This window comes from Mastigoproctus giganteus, chromosome 13, assembly GCF_048544385.1.
Source record: "Mastigoproctus giganteus isolate SK-2022 chromosome 13, ASM4854438v1, whole genome shotgun sequence".
Taxonomy (NCBI): domain Eukaryota; kingdom Metazoa; phylum Arthropoda; class Arachnida; order Uropygi; family Thelyphonidae; genus Mastigoproctus; species Mastigoproctus giganteus.
Window position 1 is genome coordinate 163,775,748 of NC_143587.1, and position 24,464 is coordinate 163,800,211.

Below are 24,464 nucleotides of genomic sequence, written 5' to 3' on the forward strand. Positions count from 1 at the left end.
AAACCAAAATTCAGATAAATTTCGAGATATTAATGTGGGGTGTGGAATAAAGGATTCTATTCCTACTAGAATAATTTCACTGACACAATCTGAGCAAATGTTGACATCAGAAATTTTGAAACAGTAATCTGACCAGTCACTATCCGAATCCGGAAATCTAGAAAGTTACCAATAGATTCAGCCTGATTTACTAACTAGCGGCCAGCCTGTGAACACAGTTTTAGAGCTGTACTTGCGAAATGTAAGGAAAGTTGGATCTTTTCATGATGTCCATCATAACCTCAAAAGACATCAATCATACTGCATGATGGGGATGGTTTACCAGATCTTTGCTCTGCTGACCAACATGGGTTCCAACCACTTCAAGCCTCTAATAAGCAAAATGATGATATTGCACTGGTTGATGAGAGTCATCTACCACCTAGTATTGCCAGGTAACACAGAGGTCTGCATGTCCTCTTGTGGTGTTGGTGACACATTGGTTTACGTTGGTTTGCACCTGGGTAATCACCCACAGTATTAGCGGAGTCCCTCAAGGTTCAGTGTTGCCCTACTTCAGGTTGCCCTACTTCAGGATGCGCATGGGGATTATATCCAGGGTTAACAACAGTCCTACCCTCTTGAAGGTGCAAGCAGAGGATTTGGCTGTCACAGACTGATCGGACTTAATCAAAATTAGATCCATTTGACTTGAGTGTCACCCGAATATCATTTAAATTAGCATTTTAGACTCCAGGTAGCAAGCACAGCTTGGCATATCTAAGAGAATATCTGTGACACCTTCAAGGACTAAAGATTACAAAAATTTTCTCCAAAAGAATGCAGATAAGTGCTAAACATTTCTTTACTTATGTAAACCCTAGCACAAAGGAGATGAATCATGCTGGCCCACTAGATATGAATGGTTATACTGCTGATGATCCAACTCGCATTGCAGACATACTGAATAGGTATTTTAGCATCTACATTCACACGGGAGGAATTTTTTAGGAATGGAATTGTCAGAAGTGTATCAAATTCTAACAGGGAGCCGAATGATTTTGTTATTAGCATTAGCAAAGGCACATGATGCAAGAAAGCAGACTTATATAGCATCAGCCAAAAATAAAAAAAAACCCTTATTTGACCCATCCACTAGCTCCAAATGTTTGTCAAGTTCTGCCTTGACAAACATTTGGCAAACTTCCGCACATCTATCCTACAACCGTCTTTCCTCAATTTGAATTTATGCCCTCTCAGGCGATTATTCTGAGCAAGAGGAAGAATCCCATCCGCATTGAACATGCTCAAACCATTTCAAGGCTTTATACACCTCTATCAGATCACCTCGAAGGTGCCTAGTCTCCAGACACTGTAATTTGCAAAACTTAAGCCTTTCTTCATAAGAGTAACCCATTGTTTCATTCACTAATCTTGTTGCCCTTCTCTGTATTTGTTCCAACAGCTCTACATCCTTCTTAAAATTAGGCCTCCAGACCTGTATACAGTACTCAAGGTGTGGCCTGACCATTGCCTTATACAAGGGGATAACACCTCCTTATCCCAGCTAGAAAAATTCCTGTATATCGACAAGACACCATGAGCTACTCTTGCAGACCGTCTGCACTGCTCAGAAAACTTCATATCTGCCTGCACAATTACACCATTACACCCAGGTCCTTTTCATTCTCTACCACTGTCAGTGTAATACCACAGAGTTGATACGTTACTCTGGGATTACTGCTTCCCATATGTAGTACTTTAAATTTGTCAATGTTAAACTTCATTTGCCACTTCTCAGCCCATCTGCTCAACTTTTCTAGATCCTGCTGCAGCAGTATACTGTCATTAACAACCCTACCAACCTTCAAATCGTCTGCAAACTTGGACATTAAGCCTGATATACCATCATCAATATCATTTATAAATACAGAAAACAACAATGGACCCAACACTGAACCTTGAGGGACTCCGCTAATAACATTAGTCCATGAAAGGCAGTGTCCATTGATTAGCACTCTCTGTCTACTCCCACTCAACCATCCCTTTATCCCTAGCAGCAATTTGCCTCCGATGCCATACTGCTCCAATTTGTGCAGCAGTCTTCCATGTGCAACAGTATCAAAGGCTTTTCTAAGATCCAAATATATGATATCAAAGTTATTCTTTGCATCCAGTTCCTTTGTTACTACACCATAGTAACCAATCAAATTAGTCAGACAAGACTTCCCCTTAACAAACCCATCCTGTGTCTTCTGGTGTATAATTCAACCTTTTGAAATAATAAATAATTATCTAAAATGCATAAATCAGCTTGTATGGCTAAGTAAAATGGATAAGTAACTAAATATGAATTGAAGGCAAGTGCTTAGGACAAGTAAGATGAATTAACAACAGTAGCAGAATCTCATGTTATGAGGATAAGTGGGAAAGAAATTGTTGAAGCTAAATGAAAAAAAATCCACCTGTGGTGGAAGTTTTTTTAAATTAGCATTAGTAGAGGCAAAAAAGCAACATCATTGTGTGTGTGTGTGTGTGTGTGTGTGTGTGTAACTTTACTCTAAAGGGTTGTTATAATAGATCCACAGCCTGGGACATTAAGACTGAAAAGGAAGAGGGATGGACAGTATGTTAATGCTGATAATTGAATCAGCTCTTTGTAATGTGTCATCTGATACTCAAATAAATTCTATTCAAGTGGTACGGATTCTGAATCTTGTTTAAATGCATCTGTTGATGTTATAATGCTGCAAAGAAACAGATGCTGGTGTTACTTGAAGTGATGATTTTTCACAAATGAAATCCCTTCCATTTCCTAAAAAGCAGTACCTACTTGCTCCAGCATCCCACAAAAGTGCTTCCAAGGCACCGAAAGAATATAAGCAACAGTGAACATGTTAAGAAAACATTTGATTGAACAATCAATATAAATCAGTATAGTGAAATATGAAATAATTCATATTTCACTATACTTTTTAATTTCAATTGTATATCTTGTATTTTAGCCTGTAATTTTTTTAATTATAGAAAAGGTATGGTTTAAGATAAAGAATATGCAGAGAATATTCTATAAATTATTTAACAAAACCCCTTTGCAAATTAAAATATAGCAGAGAATTTTTATTGTAGGTGAAGGAGTGACCATGCCAAACTTATACCATCCAAATGCAAGAGGAGGACAGCAGAGTTTTGGAGTGAGTTATTTGCTTTTATTGATATAAGATTATAATAATTTATAATAGAATTAATTAATAATTAGTAGATTTATGTGTGCAAAATATTAAAGCAATACACCAAGCTTTATATTTCTTAGGTTTCCTAAATTAGAAGGTAAATTGTTTCACAGTTTATTATTTGTAATTGAAAGCATACCTTTCATTGTAAGTGGCTACAGAATTAACAATTTTCATCTAATCCTGAAACCTGATAAATTTTATATACTTTTACAGTGTGTTTACACCCTTTCCATTTCCTCAGCTTACTGTTCTGTGACAAAGGATGTGTGACGTTCATGTTTTTATTCTTATAGATATGTGCTGTCTATATAGATTCCCTTCTTTGCTGCTTCAAATATAATTTTTAAAAAAATTCACACACACACAATAGAATCTTTTTAATGCAGAGTTCGAGGGAATTAAATTTTCACATTTTTTAATAGCTAGGTCTGCTAAAAAAATATCAAAACTTGGCCATTTTCTTTTGTACATATGTCTAATTTTAACTTATGTTTATCGATAAAATTTTGTTTAGATTTTTATTTTATTTATGAGTAAAGCTACGATAAGAGAAACAACTTAACTGAAATAAATATATATAATTGCTATTCCTAAAATTGTAAAAGCGGAATCACAGTATTGATATTAAAGGAATTTTCCGGTTTCTTTGCATAGTTATGTCTTAAATGCATTCTGGACAAATATTATCAAATACAACAGTTGTTTTGTTCAAGGGTTATTGCAAGCCATCATAGAATGATGGCTTGCAATACCCTGATATGTTCGATGCATTTGGAGGGGTCGATTTTAGAAGGCAGCATTTGAGCTTTTAGATTTTCACCTTCATCACTAGTAGTTGCAACAAAAGTCATCATCTTCCATCTTAACAAACTCCTCAAATTGTCCAACAAAATCCATATGCTCCCAAAATCCATAAGACTCCATGACCTGCCCTGGCAGCCCATCTACACTGCTCAGCAAACTTCATATTTGACTGCAAAATTACCCCAGGTCTTTTTTACTTTCCACTTCCACTTGGTGCATTTCTCTTGGGTTATTGCTACCCATATGCAGTACTTTGCATTTGTCAATGCAAATGCCACTTTGCCACTTCTCAGCCGATTTGCCCAACTTAGCTGAATCCAGTTGGAGTAGCATATACTGTCTTTACTGCCATTAACAACCCTGCCAACCTTTGTATCATCTGCAAACTTGGACATTAATCTTTATATCATTGATTAATATCAAGATTAATATCCTTCATCAATATCATTGATTAATACACAAAAGAATGATGGGCCCAGCACAGAAACCTGGGGAACTCCACTAATAACATTTGTCCACAAAGAGCAGTGTCCATTGATTACCACTCTCTATCATCTCCCACTCAACCATTCCTTTATCTATTGTAGCAGGCGCCTGCGTAGCCAGGTGGGCAGTAGCAGCAGTGCGTAGCACATACTTCTTGATTAAACCAGGGTTCGAGCCCGTAACCACCATAATATGGAGGATGCGGAAAGGTCAGGGAATGACCACCTCATATCCCCGGAGCAATTATGGCCTTAGTTGCTAATGCTCCTAAAAACCAAATAACAACAACATCCATTGTAGCAACTTACCCTTAAGGCCATACCTTTCCAATTTGTACAGCAGTCTTCCATGTGCAACAGTATCAAAAGCTTTCCTGAAATCCAAGTACAGGTCAACCATCACTAATCCGGTTCCACCACTAATTCGGACATAATTTCAAATTTCCCAGGTCGGCGCACCGACCTACCGCTACTGTTTTGGTGGCATTGGTTGCAGCATCAACTGTTGGCGCGAACTCATAAATACTGGCAAGCCATTCCCACTTGTTTTTCTGCATTTATTATTATAATCTGCTCACATTTAGCCCCAGCCTTGGTTCCAATGCATAAAGGAAGTGCCTCTCGTGGTGTAAAGCGCAAACACCGTACATTGTCCATAACAGATAAAGTTGAACTTCTGAAAACCTTAACAGCAGTGTGTCTGTGAGAAGTTTAACTCTGTTTAATTGTAAATTCCAGTAATTTCTCTCAGTTCCTCTTATCTTAGTAATTTTCTTTTAGCCATTCCTTAGATTTTTTTTTTTTTTTTTTTTTTTTTTACAACACACTTATACAAACTTGCAGAAAAACACAACACAATATGATGGATAATAGAGCGCACTAACGAACTTGTTTTCACAAAATCTCTAACAATACTGACAAACTTATTGCGACGTTTGATGGTTTATTTTATCGCAATTAGTTTTATTGCAGTGCTCGCCGCGGGTGCAATAAATTAATCACAAACGACCGTCATATGTATGCCGTAATAACATCACACATTTGTGGCCGACACGGCTTCTCAAGAAATAAAGTAACCAACATACTTTAGTTATAAAACATATATGCAACATAAAAAAAGTCTTTTTTTTTATATATATATATATATATATATATATTTTTTTTTTTTTTTTTTTAAGCAAAAAAACGACAACACTGAGATTACAATATTTATTTTAGAATTACTAATCAAATTATTTCCTAAGTATTTTTGGTCCCTGGGGAATTTTTTTCTTAAACTAGCTTGGCAGTCAATGAGTTAAAGGTAGAAGGAGGTAGTTAGCTGTTGGATAAAATATATGTGCTAAAATAACCACCGGTGATCCGGCAAGCACCCCACAGGTCCCAACACTGCCGGATTAGTGATGGTCGACCTGTATATGATATCAGAATTATATTTAGCATTCAGTTCCTTTGTGACCACATCATAGCATCCAATCAAATTGGTTAGACAAGACCTCCCTTTAACAAACCCATGCTGTGTCTTAACTATTACTGCAGTCTTGTCTTGATGATCCTGCACTGCTTCTTTAACCAGTGACTCAGTTATTTTCCCCAGAACAGAATTTAAACTAACAGGTCTATAATTAATTTGTGTCACCCATTGAACCCCCTTTGTGAATTGGGGATACATTTGCACATCTCCAGTCCATGGGAACTTCCCCTGAATTTAAGGATGCTCTCATAATTATGGCTAAGGGTTGCTAACGTCCCTCGCTGCTTCCTTCAATATAACTGGATAGATTCTATCCACCCCAGGTGCCTTTTTTATGTTTAACTTCAACAATTTCTCCTCCACTTTGCTTTCAGTTATTATAAAATCACTTAGCTCCCTGTTAGAGTTTGATAAACTTCTGGCATTCCCTCTCCTCATGTGTGAATATAGAAGCAAAATACTCATTCAGTTTATCAGCTGCCTGAGCATGATCATCAATAATCAACCCATCTATGTTAAATGGTCCAATCTTATTCATCCCTTTCCTTCTACAGCTTACATAAGTAAAGAACTCTGCTGTTTTACTTTGCATCCTTTGCCAAAGATTTCTCGTAATCTGCCTTCGGCTGCCTAACCTCCTTTGTGACTTGATTACAGACAAGCTTCATTAATTCATCTGACGGCCATTTAGGCCTGAACCTTGAACAGTATTTCTTAGTTGGAATGAAAATCCTCCAAGATTGAATCCCTGAAGGCTTCCCATTTAGAATTCAACATTGGTAACATCAACAGTTGATCCCACTGTACAGAATTTAAAAACTGTGTCTGAGACCCCTGTAATTCCCATACCAGAACATTGTGATCACAGTCACCCACTGGTTCCTTTATCTGCAAATTCTTAATGCATGAATAATCACTGCTGATAATCAGATCAAGAGTATTACTCCCTCTGATTGCTTCTCACATTAGTGTACGTGTGACCAACCCACAAGTTTCAGTCAATATTTGGAAAGGTAAAATCCCCCCCTCCCATTATAAGCTATTCTGATTTACTAGCCCACTTTATTTCCCTGCACAATACTCATTATACTCATCAGATTTTCATTAGGCCTATAACACACACCTCCTCTCATTTTTCCTTTCCCAATGCTTATGTCACACCAAACAGACTCAACATTACATTGTTCACCAACATCATGGATTTTATGATGTTAGCATTAGCATTAGCATTAGCAGAGGCATATGATGCAAGAAAGCAAGCTTATTCAGCATCAGCCAAAAAAAAAAAAAAAAAAAAAACCCACTCCCATTTCACCCCTCCGTTCGTTCGAAATACCTGTCCAGTTGAGCTTTAAATTTGTTTAGGCTATCAACTTCAACAACAAGTGATGGAAGTCGGTTCCACCAACCAACCACCCGCTGGCCAAAGGCAAATTTCCGCACATCTATCCGACATCCGTCCTTCCTCAATTTGAATTTATGCCCTCTGAGGTGATTATTCTGAAAAAGATGAAGAATCCCATTGGCATTGAGCATGCTCAAACCATTCAAAGCCTTATACACCTCTATCAGATCACCTCGCCGGTGCCTAGTCTCCAAACTCTGTAATTTGCAAAACTTAAGCCTTTCTTCGTAAGAGCAACCCTTTGTTCCATTTACTAATCTTGTTGCCCTTCTCTGTACCCGTTCCAGCAGCTCTACATCCTTCTTGAAATGAGGCCTCCAGACCTGTATACAGTACTAAAGTACTGTATACAGTACTGTATGCTGGTGAACAATGAATTTTAACACCAACTTCCTTAGATTTTATGTGTTTCTTAACCAACAACATAATCCCTCTTTCCTTCCTGGCTTGTCTTTCTTTTCTGTATACATTGTACTCCCCAAATTCCAATTCTCCACTGCTTATATCTGTGTGTCACCACATCTCTGATATCCCACCAATATCTGCCTTTGATGTTTTGAGTAGCACTTCAGACTCATCAAATTTATTAACTATACTCCTAGCATTGGTGTACATGCAAGTATACATGCGCTTATTTCTACTCTTAGTTACCCTAACACAGCCCATGTATTTATTTGTTCCACTATGACTCTCAACAGTACTGGAAATCTCCATTGCCTTGCTCTCCATGCTGCTGCTCATTCTAATAGAAGCAGTGCAAGAATCACTTTTGCTTCTTCCTGCGGCCACTTTAACATTTTAGTCTATGTATCACCTCCAAGCTAGCAGTTTTCCGACCCACCTTACACTGCCTTGATAGCCTCAGCAAATATTCTTGCACCCTTTCTATTTAAGTGTACCCCATCCCTGTGGAAGCAGTCTCTCCTGTCAACAAGCACAGAGCAGGCTGAAAAAAATTCTACCCCTTGAGCCTTGCACAATCTCTCCATGGTCGAATTGTTTGACAAGGCTCTTATCATATACTCCCTCCTATCGTGTCTGGGAAGAATTGCAAATACTGTCACATTCAACCCTAACTCGCAACTTTTTTTCAACATTGTCCTGTACTTATTGAGTAAATCTGCAGATTGCTTACTCTTAATGTCATTAGTTCCAACATGTAAAACAATATCACCTTTTGCACCCTTAAAAGATATCTGCTCTACAACGTCATCAACTTTTGCCCCTGGCAGACATACCCTGGGTCCTGTTCTACCTATCCTTCTTGCATAGTAAATTCTCTGTCTCCCTGACAATAGTCACCAACAATAACTAATTCCTTTGCGACCAGTGCATTCTTACTTGGAGATTGCCTCTGTGTTCCCTTATGCACAGGAGTGAGCTATGGTGTTGAGCTGGGCAGCTGAGAACTTGATGGGCCCCTCATATTAATTTCTTCAAGAGCATTTACCCTACACCTCAAGCTCTCATAGACACCCAACAGAACACTGAGTTTGGCACCTAATTTCTTGACACTCTAGGCATCTAGCACACACAAAGTCATCCTCCTTGGCTGGATCATGTCCTGTTTTAGAAAGTTCAGGAAACATTTCGTGCATTTTTTGAGACTGTGTTGCATTGGAGAATCACCCCTTCCTTTTTCCCCTGAGTCAGAGCACTCTGGTTAGTCTGTGATCTTTACTTCTCTGCTCTAGTCTGGATCATGATTTCTGTTTAAATACAGTTTAATTAACAATGGAATTTAATAAGATTAATAAATATTTTTGATTAATTGATATTATACTAAGCTAACAGATTCCTAATACACTGCTTCGTGTCACGTTATCTAGTTTTACGGTATACCTTATGCTATGAGTTTGAGGTATATACATTGTGCTATTTCTTATCGATTACAATATGACAGCTAGCTCAACAATATTGGCACCAACACCTGGAGTTGTAACTTCCAAAAATCACTAGTTAAATTCAAAATAAGAAGCTAACGAACACTACTAAGCCTATTTAATTTTTTTTTTAAAAAACAAAACACAATGTAGTATGTTAATTAACAAAGAATACTGTAAAACTATCTAATTACTTATCCCTTTACAGCAGCCAAAAATCCACTGACTGTTACACTATTGGTGAAAATTTGTCAAACTTTAGGCAAACTTTATATGCTATGTTGAGATTATAAATAATGCCTTCATCAGTTGCTTCTAAAACCAGTAGTATCGGAAAGTATAGGATCTAGAATCATCAAACTGTCTCTCTTGTTAAGCCATTCTTCTGTTCAATCCCATTGACTAAGACTGAAACTTCTAACTACATGAAGCACTTCTGTCGGTCTCATAATCAAATGGAAATACTTTGTGTGAAAAAATTTTCCAATCGAGAAATGAATTGTAATAAATTAAGATGTATATAGAAAATCCTTTATTATCCTGTCATAGATGATTCAATCACTTGTGTTTTTGATCTAATCAGGAGTGATCAATGCTAAGCTATCCATGAAATAACTAGTGAAATTCACATTGCTTATGTCGGTCGATTTGAACTCATGATTTGGGAACGCAAACTCATTTCAGCCAAGTTTGTGCCTTGCTCACTGATGATCACAGAGAGCAACAAGTTCTTGCATATCAGGATCTTCATCAGTATGCTGCTATTGAACCACACAATTGTTTCTTCCATTATCATTAATCGAATCATGGGTGTATAGCTATCATTCAGAAACAAAGGCCCAGTTCGCTCTCCCCCTTGGTGGAAGTCCTCGGTCTTCTGTTGTATTTTTTTGACTCACAGGGCATTGATTTGTATGAAATTTCCTTGCATGGTCAAACATTGAACCAGAATGCTACAGAGCAGTTCTTGAACAATTGCATGAACAGAATATGGCCAGAAAAGTGGATTTCAGGAAAAATTTTAATTTGGATCTTGAAAGAGGCCCTGCACTTTATATTTAAAAATTTCATGCAAAGCCCTCCATCACTGTGCTTTCATCACTATATTTACTGAATTTAGCTCCCTGTGATTTTTTATCTCTCTCCCAACCTAAATCCTCCCTGAAAGGGTCATAGATTGCAACAATCTATCTAAGGAAACAATCAACAACAACAACAATCTAAGGAAATCATCAAGAATGCTTCCAGAAGTTGCAGGAACATTGGAATTAGCATGTATACAGTGTCAAGGAGATAACTTTAAAGGTAACCCATCCCAGTAGCCAGTAAGCTTCATCATTTTCCAAATATTAGTTCATTTTTGTCACTCTCATACACTTAATTCCTCAGATTCCAACAGTATCAGAAACAAAAAAACATCGCTATTTACTAAAAGAAAACCAGATTTATCTGATCTTTGTAACTTTTGCCATAAATGTTACCTGTCTTGAATATTTCTGGGTGGCATCCTCCAAATAACAGTATACAGCAGAATAATTACCTCTTTATCCCTTCTGTCAAAATTCTTGTATATCATTGATAAAACCCTATGATCTGTCCTGGTAGCCCTTCTGTGCTGCTCAGATAACATTACAATTTACTGCAGGTTAACACCAGATCTTTTTCATTCTATGGGGTGTTTTTTTTTTTTTTTTTTGGAATTACTCCTACTCACATGCAGTACCCAGCACTGGTCATGTTAAACTTCAGTTATTATTTCTCGGCCAATCTGCCTAATTTTGCTAGATTGTGTTGATCATGTTGTTGTAATGATGGTAATCATACCTTGATTACTCTCATTAACTACCCATTTGCAAACTTACACAAGCTTAATATGCCTTCATCAGTATCATTAATAAATAATTAATTGAATTATCATTAAGTGAAAAACAACAGTAGCCCCCACTCAATCATCCTTTTATCCATAGCATTAACCTGCCAAATTGCTCCAATTTATACAGTAGTCCTTCATGTGGAATAGTATAAAAATTTTTTTGAAATCTAAATATGTATGATGTCAGATTTTTTTTTTTTTTTTTTGCACCCAGTTGCTTTTGTTATTGCATCATTAGAGTCCAACAAAATGGTCAGACAAGATTGCCCAAACAAATCCATATTGTGATTGCCACTTAGCTGCATTGTCTAGATCACGGGTTCCCAACTTGTGTTCCGTGGAACTCTAGGGTTAAGATCATTCATAGGAATCCCCTGAGCGGACTAGAACAACGAGTCAATAAGTTGGTCCAGAGTTGGCTTAAGGCAGGAAAAATATCTGAGCAGGTTTCCTGGAGGTTGCATGCGTCGGACTGTAACTTACCTAGATTTTATAGTCTGCCTAAAGTGCACAAGGCTGGGATACCTCTCAGATCCATTGTGTCGTTTATTGGCAGTCCGACACATGCACTATCCAGATTTCTGACTGAACTTGTATCCCCCATAGTAGGACACTCCGATCATACTATTAAAAACAGCAGGGAATTTGTACAGTTCGTCCATGTTCAAGAAGTAGAAGAGGGTGAGATTATGGCATCCTTTGATGTCATTTCTTTGTTCACGTGTATACCTGTCAAACATGGCTTGGATTGTGTGCAGAATGCTTTGAGTAGGGATGGTACTTTGAAAGTAGTAGTAGTAGTAGTGGCACATGATGCAAGAAAGCAAGTGTAGGAGCTTATGCAGCAGGCGCCTCCGTAGCCAGGTGGGAAGGAGCAGCAGTGCGTAGCACACGCTTCTTGATTAGACCGGGGTTCGAGCCCGTCACCACCAAATACGGAGGATGCGGAAAGGTCAAGGAATGACCACCGCATATCCCGGAGCAATATGGCCTTAGTTGCTAATGCTCCTAAAAACCAAATAACAAACAAACAATAACAATAACAAGCTTATGCAGCATCAGCCAAAAAAAAACAAAAAAAAAAAAAAAATCACACCATTCCCTCCAAATGCCTGTCCAGTTCCTCCTTAAATTTATTTAACCTATCAACTTCCACAACGACAGATGGAAGTTTGTTCCAGCAATTAACCACCCGCTGGCTAAAGGCAAATTTCCGTACATCTATTCTACATCTGTCCTTTCTTAATTTGAACTTATGTCCCCGTAGGTTGGTAATCTGAACAAGTGGAAGGATCCCATCAGAATTCAGCGTGCTCAACCCATTCAAGGCCTTATAGACCTCAATCAGATCACCGTGCAGGTGCCTAGTCTCCAGCCACTGCAATTTGCAGAACTTAAGCCTCTCTTGGTAAGAGAATCCCTTCATTCCCCTCACCAATCGTGTTGCTCTTCTTTGTACATGCTCAAGCAAATCTACATCCTTCCTAAAATGAGGCCTCCAGACCTGTACGCAGTACTCAAGGCGTGGCCTGACCATTGCCTTATACAGAGGGACAATCACCTCCTTTTCCCTGCTTGACAAAACCCCATGACCCGCCCTAGCAGCCTGTCTGCACTGCTCAGAAAACTTCATATCTGACTGCACAATTACTCCCAGGTCTTTTTCATTTTCTAATACCTTAAGTGTAGTACCACACAGTTGGTACGTTTCTCTGGGGTTACTTCTACCCATATGCAGTACTTTGCATTTGTCAAGGTTGAACTTCAGTTGCCACTTCTTAGCCCATCTGCCCAAATTATCTAGATCCTGTTGCAGTAGCACACTGCCATTACTGTCATTAACAACCCTGCCAACCTTTGTGTCATCTGCAAACTTCGACATTAAGCCTGATATACCTTCATCAATATCATTGATAAATACACAAAACAACAGTGGACCCAACACCGAACCCTGTGGGACTCCACTAATAACATTAGTCCACGAAGAGCAGCACCGATTGATTACCACCCTCTGTCTTCTCCCACTAAACCATCCTTTTATCCATTTGCAACTTACCCTTAATACCATTCTGCTCCAATTTGTACAGTAGTCTTCCATGCGCAACAGTGTCAAAAGCTTTCCTGAAATCCAAGTATATGATATCAAAATTATTTTTTGCATCCAGTTCCTTTGTGACCACATCATAATAACCAATCAAATTTGTCAGACAAGACTTTCCCTTAACAAACCCATGCTGTGTTTGAATTATTGCTGCAGTCTTGTCTAGATGATCCTGCAATGCATCTTTAACCAGCGACTCCATTATTTTACCCGGAACAGAAGTTAAACTAACTGGTCTATAATTACTCGTGTCACCCATCGATCCACCTTTGTGAATTGGGGACACATTTGCACATCTCCAGTCCGTGGGAACCTCCCCTGAGTCCAAGGATGCTCTCATAATTATGGCTAAGGATTTGCTTAGTTGCTTTGCCGCCTCCTTTAAAATAACTGGATAGATCCCATCCACCCCAGGTGCCTTTCTTATGTTTAACTTCAACAATTTCTCCTCCACTTTGCTCTCAGTTATTACAAAATCATTAAGCACACTGCTACAATTTGATAACCTTCTTCCATTTTCAAATTGTAATAATTCCTCACGTGTGAACGTAGATGCAAAATACTCATTCAGTTTGTTTGCTATCTGAGCAGGATCATCAACAGTCGAACCATCGATGTCAAGTGGACCAATCACATTCATCCCCTTCCTTTTAGAGTTTATATAAGTAAAGAAATCCTTGCTGTTTTTCTTAGCATCTTTTGCCAAAGATTTCTCGTAATCCGCCTTCGCCTGCCGAACCTCCTTTGTGACCTGATTACAGACTAGCTTATATTTGCCACAGGCTTCTGCATCACCTGATAATTTATATGCATCCCATGCATTTTTCTTCTCTGTCACGAGTCTCATTAGTTCATTTGATAACCATTTAGGCCTAAACCTTGAACAATATTTCTTAATCGGTATATAAAGTCTAGTAGCTTCCACGATTAATTCTTTGAATGCTTCCCACTTAGAATTTACTGTTTGTAACATTGTCAGTTGATCCCACTGTACAGAATTTAAAAACTGTCTGAGACCACTGTATTCCCCTTTACGGAAGCAAAAACCCTTTCCTTTACCCCTGACGGTAGTTACCTCTTTGCGTAAATCCCACTTCAGCACACTGTGATCACTGCCACCTAGTGGTTCCTTTATCTGCAAATTCTTAATACACGAATGATCACTGCTGATAACCAGATCAAGAGTGTTACTTTCTCTGGTTGCCTCTCGAACATGCTGCTGCAGAAAACAATCATCCAATAAATCCACAAAAGTCTGACTAGTGTGTGAGTGACCAACCCACAAGTTCCAGTCAATAACTGGGAAGTTAAAATCCCCCATTATAAGACGTTCTGATTTACTGGCCCACTCTATTTCTCTGTACAATTGTTCATTGTACTCATTCAAGTCATTAGGCCTATAACACACTCCTACTCTTATTTTTCCTTTCGCAGTGCTTATCTCACACCAAACTGACTCAACAGAGCACTGTTCATCTATATTAACTGGGTGCACTTCCTTTGATTTTATGTTTTTTTTAATTAACAGCATAACACCCCCTCCCTTTCTGTCCTGTCTATCCTTTCTGTACACATTGTACTCCCCAAATTCCAGTTCTGCATTCCTTATATCTTTGTGACACCACGTCTCTGCTATCCCAACAATATCCGCCTTTGATGTCTTGACCAACACTTCAAATTCATCAAATTTATTTACTATACTTCTAGCATTGGTATACATGCAAGCATACATGCTCCTATGCCTATTCCTTGTTACCCTAACACATCCCATATACCCAACTATTCCATGATGACTGCCATCCGTCCCTGAAACCCCCAACACCCCTCGCTCCAGGTCGCTTCTTATTCTAATAGAAGTTGTGCAAGAATCACCTTCACCTCTGACTGCGGTTACTGTTAAACTATTAGTCTTTGTATCCCCCCAAACTAGCAGTTTTGCGACCCACCTAACACTGCCTCGATAGCATCAGCAAATATTCTTGCACCCTTTCTATTTAAGTGTATCCCATCCCTGTAGAAGCAATCTCTCCTGTTAACAAGTACAGTCCAGGCTGAAAAAAATTCTACCCCTTGAGCCTTGCACAATCTTTCCAGGGCCGAATTGATCGACAAGGCTCTCATCATGTACTCCCTCCTATCGTGTCTGGGCAGAATTGCAGACACTTTTAAATTCAACCCTATTTCACGGCTTTTTTTCAACAGTGACCTGTACTTGTTGAGTAATTCCACCGATCTCCTACTCTTAATATCATTAGTGCCAACGTGTACAACTATATCACCTTTTGTGCCCTTGAAAGATGATATCCGGTCTACAACGTCATCAATCTTTGCCCCTGGCAGACATACCCTGGTCCTGTTCCACCTATCCTTTTTACAAAGGATGTTCCCCGTTTCCCTAACAAAGATAGGACAATAAGACAGCCCTAAGTGGTGAAGGTGTTAGCTTATGTCAGGGGTTCGCGAAAGTGTTCCAGGGGGATTCGCACTAAAAATTCTGTAATGGCATCTACTTAGATTTACATAGGTATATTATTGTAAACTACAAAATATAACTAATAATAAACAAAGTAAAATAAAATTAAATAAAAATTAAAGAATTGCCAAGATAAGAAACCACATCTCCCACAATTCCTTATAATTACTTTACTATCTTACAGTATTTCGTGTTAAATAAATATCTAAAATTATTTCTTGACTAAATGTCTAAGAGTATGAAAAAGGTTGTTTATGCAGGGGTACTGCACTTCCATCGTTTCTACTACCCAGGTAGTATGCATGCATTATTTGATTACATCTCATATTGTGAATACCTTCACAACAAGTTGCTGAGGTATTGTACTGCTTTGAATAAGTAACGCTTCACCAGTGGAGAAATGTCACTTATTCTCGGCAGATACCATCACCCAGACGGCACCATTTCGAAGCTCGTTGGCTTACTCATCAGTGAGTGGGCAGTTACCCTGTTGTTGCAATAGTGACAACCAACCCAATTATGAAGTATAACTCCACAATATGAGAGATGCTTGATGGTGTGCATGGTTTAATCTAAATATATTTCTTGACTAAATTTCTAAAGGTATGTAAAAGGTTGTTTATGCATGGGTAATGCAAGATATAATCAACTGATGCATGCATAATACCTAGGTAGTAGAAATGATGGAAATGCACTACCCATCCACAAACAACCTTTTTCATACTCTTACACATTTAGTCAAGAAATAGTTTTAGATTATAAACCATACACATCATCAAACATCTCACATATTGTGAAGTTATACTTCAAAACTGGGTTGTCACTATTGCAACACCAGGGTGCCTGCCCACCCACCGAAGAGGAGCCAATCAGATCCAAAACGGTGCTGTCTGGGGGGGGGGTCTTGATGAGGCCCTCATTACCACGAATAGGTAACAACAATCTTCCCTAATTAGGGAAGCTCTGGGGATTCATGAATGTTTGAGTTCAGTGAGTGTGGGGAGTAACTGCTCCTTTCCTCTTCCTCTCCTACTATCACTTTCCTACACTTGTTTTGCTTTCCAAAGTCTAATAGGGACAGTATTGGATAACAGAGTATCTTATCCCATACCATTCTTCAAATGGTGCCGTCTGGGTGGTGGTATCCCCGAGAATAAGTAACATTAGTCTTCTCCATAACTGAAGCATTACTTACTCAGCAACTCGTTGTGAAGGTATTCACAATATGAGATATAATTGAAAGATGTATGCATACTACCTGGGTAGTAGAAATGATGAAAGTGCATTACCCATGCAAAAACAACCTTTTTTTTTTAAATAAATATGTTTTCCATACTTTTTTTTTTTTTTTTCATTCTCAAGGATCATTGTTATGTATAGGTACTTTTTTTTTAGACCCTATAGTACTTAGTACCGTGCTAAGACTGTTTTGAATGAGAGAGTGGGAAATTATATAAGCCAATTCAGAAGAACAGTGTCCATGGAAGTATCTGTAGAAAGGGCATGCAGCAGAAACAGTACGTCTATGAGACAGAGAGTGGAGAGACTCTGTTAGAGATGAGTCATTAATTAACCTAACTGCCCTCTTCTGATTGGAATCTAGAAACCTGAGAGAGGTTTTGGGGTCACTGCCCCAGATGTGGGAACAAATTTCATGGTAGGGAGGATTTGTGATTTCTACAGAGGCAACAACTGTTTGGAAGAAAAGTAACATTGAGAGCAAAAGAGAAAACAGTTTTTTAGATTCAGAGGAAGCAATATTTGTAATATGTTTTGTGACAAGAGAGATTAGAAGTCGGGGTAATCCGGAAACCATACTGGCAGTCGTTGATCAGATGAAAGATTTTCAGATTGTTTAAGAGTTGGCAGTTAATTGATTTCTTCATTACTTTGGAAAGAGTAGAAGTAATCGCAATGGGACGATAATTGGATGGAAGGGATTTGTCACTCTTTTTAGGAACTGGCTGGATTTGAGCAAACTTCCAAGCAGAAGGAAAAATACTTTTGGAAGAAAGTGAAACAAGAGTAAGTTCAAGGGCAGGCACAGGTTTTGAGAACAAGTGGATAAATACCATCAGGACCTGGTGCTTTCTTAGCATCAGATTCATCAAAATCCTTCTGACATCCTGTTGACAGAAAACCACAGGAGGCCTTGAATGAAGTGTACTGGGAAAAGTTTGAGGTGATTTACCAAGATCATCAATACATGAGTTAGAAGAAAAATAGGATGCTAGCAGGTCAGCTTTCTCTTTGGCTGATGTGGCAACAGAACCATGTGGTTTTGACAGTGATGGGAACAGAGATGGGTAAAAATTGCGGCCATTAGCTTTGGCAAGAGACCAGAATGCTCGGCTACTATTTGGACAAGAAGCAAGTTTTCTATTCTAGGCCTGTTCGAAATCTAGTTTGTACTTATTAATAACTGCTTTACAAAGTATAAATAATAATTTTGATTATTACGCAAGGTCGCTTAAAGAAGCGTAGTACTGGAAATGTTTTATAATAAAAATTCAGAAATATTATATTTCAGAGAATACAGACTTAGTGGTTCGCATTAAAAATATTATGTTGAAAGGGGGTTCGCGATAAAAAATATTATGTTGAAAGGGGTTCGTGAGTCAAAAAATGTTGGGAACAGCTGGCTTATGTTTATCTAGTACCACTATGTTATTCCAAAAGGTTATGTACCAGCAGGTTCGAAGAGTAGCTATGGAAGAGTTTGAAGGTAGGATGTTGTGGAGCTCTAGTTCTCCCCATTACGTGAAGAGATACGTTGATGACATGTTCACGGTGATACAAAGAGGACATGAAATAGAAATACTCAATTGGTTGAATAGCGGTTCGCCTTATATTCAGTTTAGTTCGGAGGTTGAGCAGGGAGGACACTTCCATTCCTAGATGTGTGTGTATACAGAGAAGGCCGACACTTGAAAACTAAGGTTTACAGAAAACTTGGGTGTCAGGGCCAATACACACACTTTAAAGCATCTCAGGCTAATTGCTATAAAAATAGTGTGGTTAAGGCTTTAATGGAAAGGGCAAGTCCCACCGCTCCTCGACTGAAGAGAGAGGTGATGAGATTAAACGTGTTACAGCAGACCTAGTAACCTGCGGCTATCTCCAGAGCACCATTGAGAGGTGTTTAAGAGATATGAACAACAGTCGCAGTGATGCTTTTACACCTGTTTCGACCGCATACATCCCCTACTATCCGGGCATTTCGGACCCCATTTCCCTTATCTTACGTTCATGTAAGATATGCTGTGTGCAGCTGCCATGTCGGAAGCTGCACACAGTAGTGTCCGCAACTAAAGATCCTATTGCTGGTAATGACAATTACCAGTCATGTATGAAAGTGGGATCATATATGAAATTGAGTGTCCTGATTGTGTGGGGTGTTATGTGGGAGAAACGAAAGACAGACTGTGGGACCACCTGGGGGAACTAAATAGAGCCCTTAAGACTGCAAATTACAGAGGTTCAGCTGTAGCGGAACATGCCTGAGAAACTGGGCACGGCATTACAGCTAAAGAAGCTGTGATCGTGGATAAGGCACATAGCTTTTGGAATCGGAAATAGCTGGAGAGTTTAAGAATATGTTCGTCCGAGCACTACAGTCTTAATAGGGATAAGGGCTGTCACATTCATCCACTCTTTGAAGCCCTTATCCTACAAAGAGATGAACGGTTTAGAGTGGCCTGTCCAGTTTCTGGTTCTGATGCACGAGAAGTGAACCATGCGCAGACGCCATACTTCATGTCGCAGACATGCTGAGACGTATGTGGTACATATAGATTGTCGGTTATTCTGCAACCACCATAGCTGATGAAGGCGGCCGCTGCTGCCGAAAGCTTCTGTGTTAGTGGTCTTAAACAACTTTTATTGCTTTTAATTTTATATATTTTATTGTATTTTATCCTTGTTATACGTTTATTTTATTTTGTTTTAAACTTTTAATATATAGTTATACAATCAGTATGCATCTATTTTATTTTTATTTATTTTATCTTATTTTATCATAATAAAGGCATTTTATAGATTCGTGTCAGTGTTATTTAGTAGAATTACAGATGAATTACAGAGTTCCTGACTCCAGAGGCCTTTTCAATGAAATAAAGGATTCCATTCCTACAAGAATAATTACACTGACACAATCTGAACAAATGTTGACATCAGAAATTTTGAAACAGTAATTCAACCAAAGAAAACAAGAAAAGAAATCACACAGGTCATCCCATTTTACATTCTTGTAAGGCCAAACAATATGAAGTTGGAAATAGCCATGAGATAAAGACTCCATTGGAGAAGAGATGATCACTAAGTTGTGATCTAAGGTGTCTAAAGGATCACTCACTTTGACTGTGTACTTAAAAGGATTGTTTGTGAGAAAAAGATCAAGCTTGTTGGCTGTACGGTTAGGATTGTCCAGTTCTTGTAGGTAAATGAACAATCTGTTCAAGGTCATTAGTAATTGCAAAAGCCTCAGCATGTTGACCAGTTGGGTCGGTGTGACTAGAAAACAGAAGCCAGCTGGAGTTGTGTACATTAAAATCACCAAGGAAAATTACCTCACCGTTAGGAAAGTTGGACAGGAGAAATTCAAGTTGCAAAGAGAGGAAGTCAAATAGTTCCAAGTGATTAGTGGAACCAAATATATGTGGTCTCAGTTCTAATCTCAATGATATCCATTTCCACTGACAGTCTACCAAACCCTACTTTTTCTGACAGAATCTCAGTTATTGGTTGATTCAACCACTGATCATCTCAGTTGCCCAAATTATTCGGTGTATGATTCCTTTCGCCTCAAAGGTGGTGCTTGTGCACGTGTCCATTCCGATATTCCCTGTCGGAGACTTGATAAGTTGGAAACTCCGCTTTTCTATCTTCTCTGGCTTAAAAGTCTCCCTACCTCATTCTGGAAAATTCATCTGTTGTCTCCACCATTCTCCCAACTCCACTAATCACTTGTTGATGAAAAGTTACGATTTGGATGAATACTCAAACGAAATGCACAGCTGTTTCCCTTCCTCGTTTTGTTTAATTTGAGTATTCATCCAAATCGTAACTTTTAATCCATTTAATTTTAAATAGTTTTTAATCTTTTTAATTGTGATTTTAATTATTTATTATCGGAACCAGTTTTAACTAATTATTATGACACAATGTCTTCTCGCACTCATGGTCTTGCTGCGGTGGTTTGATGTGTTTCTGGGTCGGGTTGTGGCTCTCAGTTTTCGATTCCGTTGCGCATTGGATTTGGTCATATCTCTATGAGTTGAGGGAATTCATTAATTCACTTTTTTCATCTTATTTTATTCGTCGTATATGAGAGAGAATTCACTGGAAGCATTCCACAAAAAAAATTGAGGTAATCTCTTACTTTTTAATATATTAAAAAATCGTGGAAGTTATTGAGCCCTGTAGCTCTGAATTTTTTACTAAGGCTAAATTTAATATAAAAATATGACACAAACTAAGGAATAAGAGTGTGGTAACTCTACATTATTTTCAGGTTGTGGGGCATACTACAATTTAAGATACTGCAATTAAATATGATTTTAGCATTAGTTGAGGCATATGATGCAAGAAAGCAAGCTTATAGAGCATCAGCCAAAAAAAAAAAAAAAACCTTCCCATTTCACCCATCTGGTCACTCCAAATGTTTGTCTGGTTCAGCCTTAAATTTATTTAAGCTATCAACTTCCACACCACCGGTTTGAAGTCTGTTCCAGCAATCAACTAACCACTGGTTAAAGGCAAACTTCCACACATCTGTTCTACAACTGTCTTTCCTCACTTTGAATCTATGTCCCCTCAGGTTCTTAATCTGAGCAAGCAGAAGTATTCCATCAGCATTGAGCCTGTTCAAACCATTCAAGGCTTTGTACACCTCAATCAGATCATCTCGCAGGTGCATAGTCTCCAGATGCTGCAACTTGCAGAATTTAAGCCTCCCTTGGTAAGAGAACCCCTTTGTTCCTCTCACCAATCTTGTTGCCCTTCTCTGTACTTGTTCTATCAACTCTACATCCTTCCTAAAATGAGGCCTCCAGACCTGTACACAGTACTCAAGGTGTGGCCTGACCATTGCCTTATACAAAGGTATAATCACCTCCTTGTTGCTGCTAGCAAAATTCCTATATATCATTGACAAAACTCCATGACCTGACTGCTCTGAGAGAACTTTTTCATTCTCCACTTCCCTAAGTTTAGTACCACACTGTTGTTATGCCAATTACTCCCAGGGGGGCTTGCATCTGGTGAGCATGGGCTTGGCAAACCAGGGTCCTGAGCTGGCTGTCATCATTCATCTCTTTCTTGCTTCCTTGGTGATTCCCTTCTACTTCTGACTCTCTCTCTTAGGAATTTTTTTTTTTTGGTTGGGTGCAGCATAAGCCTCAGGCTTGCACGATATGGCTAATAATAGATATGAGATATGTTATCATGCCAAAATGACTGATAACTTATTAAATTCTCAGCTAAATTCAAAAATAAACTAATTAAGTAAAAAAAAGAAGTAAAGATTTATTTGAAAAGAATGTTTTGAGAATGAATGAAAGAATGTTTTAACAAAAGCACAAAATTTCAGTTGCAGCTTGGAGTACTCATTATGGCTTACTTACCACCTTCTTTCTAAAAAACGTTTTAACTATCTGATAAAAATCAGAAGGTTGATGCTACCTACTTTTTTGATGAACATGAAGGAAATACATGTAAAGAAGATACATAGATCTCTGCTGCTGCTTAGGGAAGTAGCATAAGTGCCCTTTTAGTGCTTCTGGCAACCCATGCCTCAACTTAATAGTTCATCTATAATATGAATATTCACAAATTTTTTTTCATGGGGAAATATGAGGATGTAACATGAGCAATGATAATTTTATATTCTGAAGAACAGCTCCAATTTTCAGTGGTGAAAATCATAACCACTCATTGTGCATCAAGTCCTTAGTCAGTACATAGTTTTACTGTATCAGTATAAAGTTCTTCACTGTTAACAAAATGAAATTTAAATATTTATTTAACTGTCCAATCGTTTTTTAGGTATGTTACTTGAAATAATATTATTGAAGTGAAAAATGAAAACAAAATGAATTTTAGGAATGAACAAGTATATCAGCAAATTACTATTCTATAAGCATCCATAAAAGCTTTTGCTGTGCACATTGGTTAAAATAATTTATAAAGAATAATTTATGAAGATTAATTTATTAATTCTGTCCCAAGGCCTGTTTTTATAGGTGCAAGATACATGAGACAATAACCAGTGATATTGCACTATGTGCATTATTATTCTTAGAGATATAAGAAAGAGATATAACTTAGAGACATACGAAATTGAAGTTTCATCAGAACTACTATATAACTGTCTTATCTTTGTTTTTTTATTAATCCCTTTATATTTCCCCTCTCTCCCAGATTGTCAAGCAGACTCTTCAGTGTGGAGGTACAGTAAGATGTGTTGGACCAAAAGGTGGTACACCAAATTCTTCTCAAAAGACTCCATCTTCTGCTCCTCCAGAGGTCATAGACCTTAGTGATGATGATGATGAGGAGGAAGAGGAAGAGGAACCTGCAGCAAGCAATGGTAGTAATAGTAACCACAGCAGTGGGAGCAGTTTCATCCCTACTGCTATTACCACCATTACTACCACAGCTAGCACCACAGTTTTTAACTCACCAACACAATCAGTACCGAACTTCCAGCACCACCGTGCATCCCATACACCACCAGGAACGTGGCCAGTATTACCCCCTTCAATAACATTGCATCCCATTCCTCCACAAACTGTGTCATCATTGTCGTCAATATCATCACCATCATCAACACCGTCATCACTGCCTGTATCATCAACTCAGTCATCAACAGGACATACTGAAAAACACAGTATCACGTTAACCTGTTTGTCTGAAGGAAATGAAAACTCAGAAGTGTCACTAACAGATTTGACTGCTCTAAGGAAAGCAGCAACTTCGTGTACTGCAAGTGAATAGAAAATTTAGTGGATTTTGTTCATTACAGAAGAAGCTTCATAATAAACCAAAGGCATCAGTACAAAGTATCGTCATTTGTAACATTAATGGTGACATAATGTGGCTCCATTGCTAGTTCATGAGGTGTGTCACGTATACACATATAGTATGCATGGTTGTCCAGTATGTTTTTGACAGCCTATTTTCTATTATAAAGAACAAAAAAAAATCTAGTTTGAAGTTGAAGAATGGCTATTTGAGACTTGCAGTAGTCTTTCTTGGAAGTATCTTTGTATTAATTGTATAAAGCTGTGCTTCATACATTAGGTGGCTTCTGGGTAATTTATCATCAGTTTTTCAGTAATTGTCTTCATTATTAAAAGTGTGTGCATTTATCATCTAGACTAGTGTAATTAGTTAACTGTGAAATTTTGTGGTGTCCTTGGAATATGGTTGTAAAGCAGTTGTAGAAAATGAATACTTGTATAAATGTTTCACATTTTGATTGTTATTTGTAATTTGAATTTAGGCGACTTCTTTGTCAGCATTTGTTATGAAATGCAATTACCTAGTTTGCCCTTGCACACTTTCTTATGTTTTTTTTTTTTTTTTTCCTTCCTATTGTTGATCTTGTAGAATGTGTACATTTTAGAGTAATGTTTAACATAGTTTGATATGAATTTGTGCATGCACAGAAGTAGATAAGTGGAGCCCTGGGGCAGAGAAAACATGCAAAATACAACATAATGAATTCCATATATTTCCTCAAATGAACAT

At 38.1% G+C, this 24,464-nt stretch overlaps 1 protein-coding gene across 2 annotated transcripts in view; it reads left to right on the top strand.

Moving 5' to 3' along the window:
* Nucleotides 1–24,019, top strand: part of LOC150076569 (helicase ARIP4) — a 566,013-nt gene extending 541,994 nt beyond the window's left edge. For both annotated transcript variants that reach the window (XM_090388127.1, XM_090388128.1), the window contains 2 exons: nucleotides 3,109–3,173; nucleotides 23,133–24,019. In XM_090388127.1, coding sequence (XP_090244253.1) covers nucleotides 3,109–3,173; nucleotides 23,133–23,708 — 641 coding nt within the window. In that variant the 3' untranslated portion in view covers nucleotides 23,709–24,019. The remainder of the gene's footprint in view (nucleotides 1–3,108; nucleotides 3,174–23,132) is intronic.
* The last annotated feature ends 445 nt before the right edge of the window (nucleotides 24,020–24,464 follow it).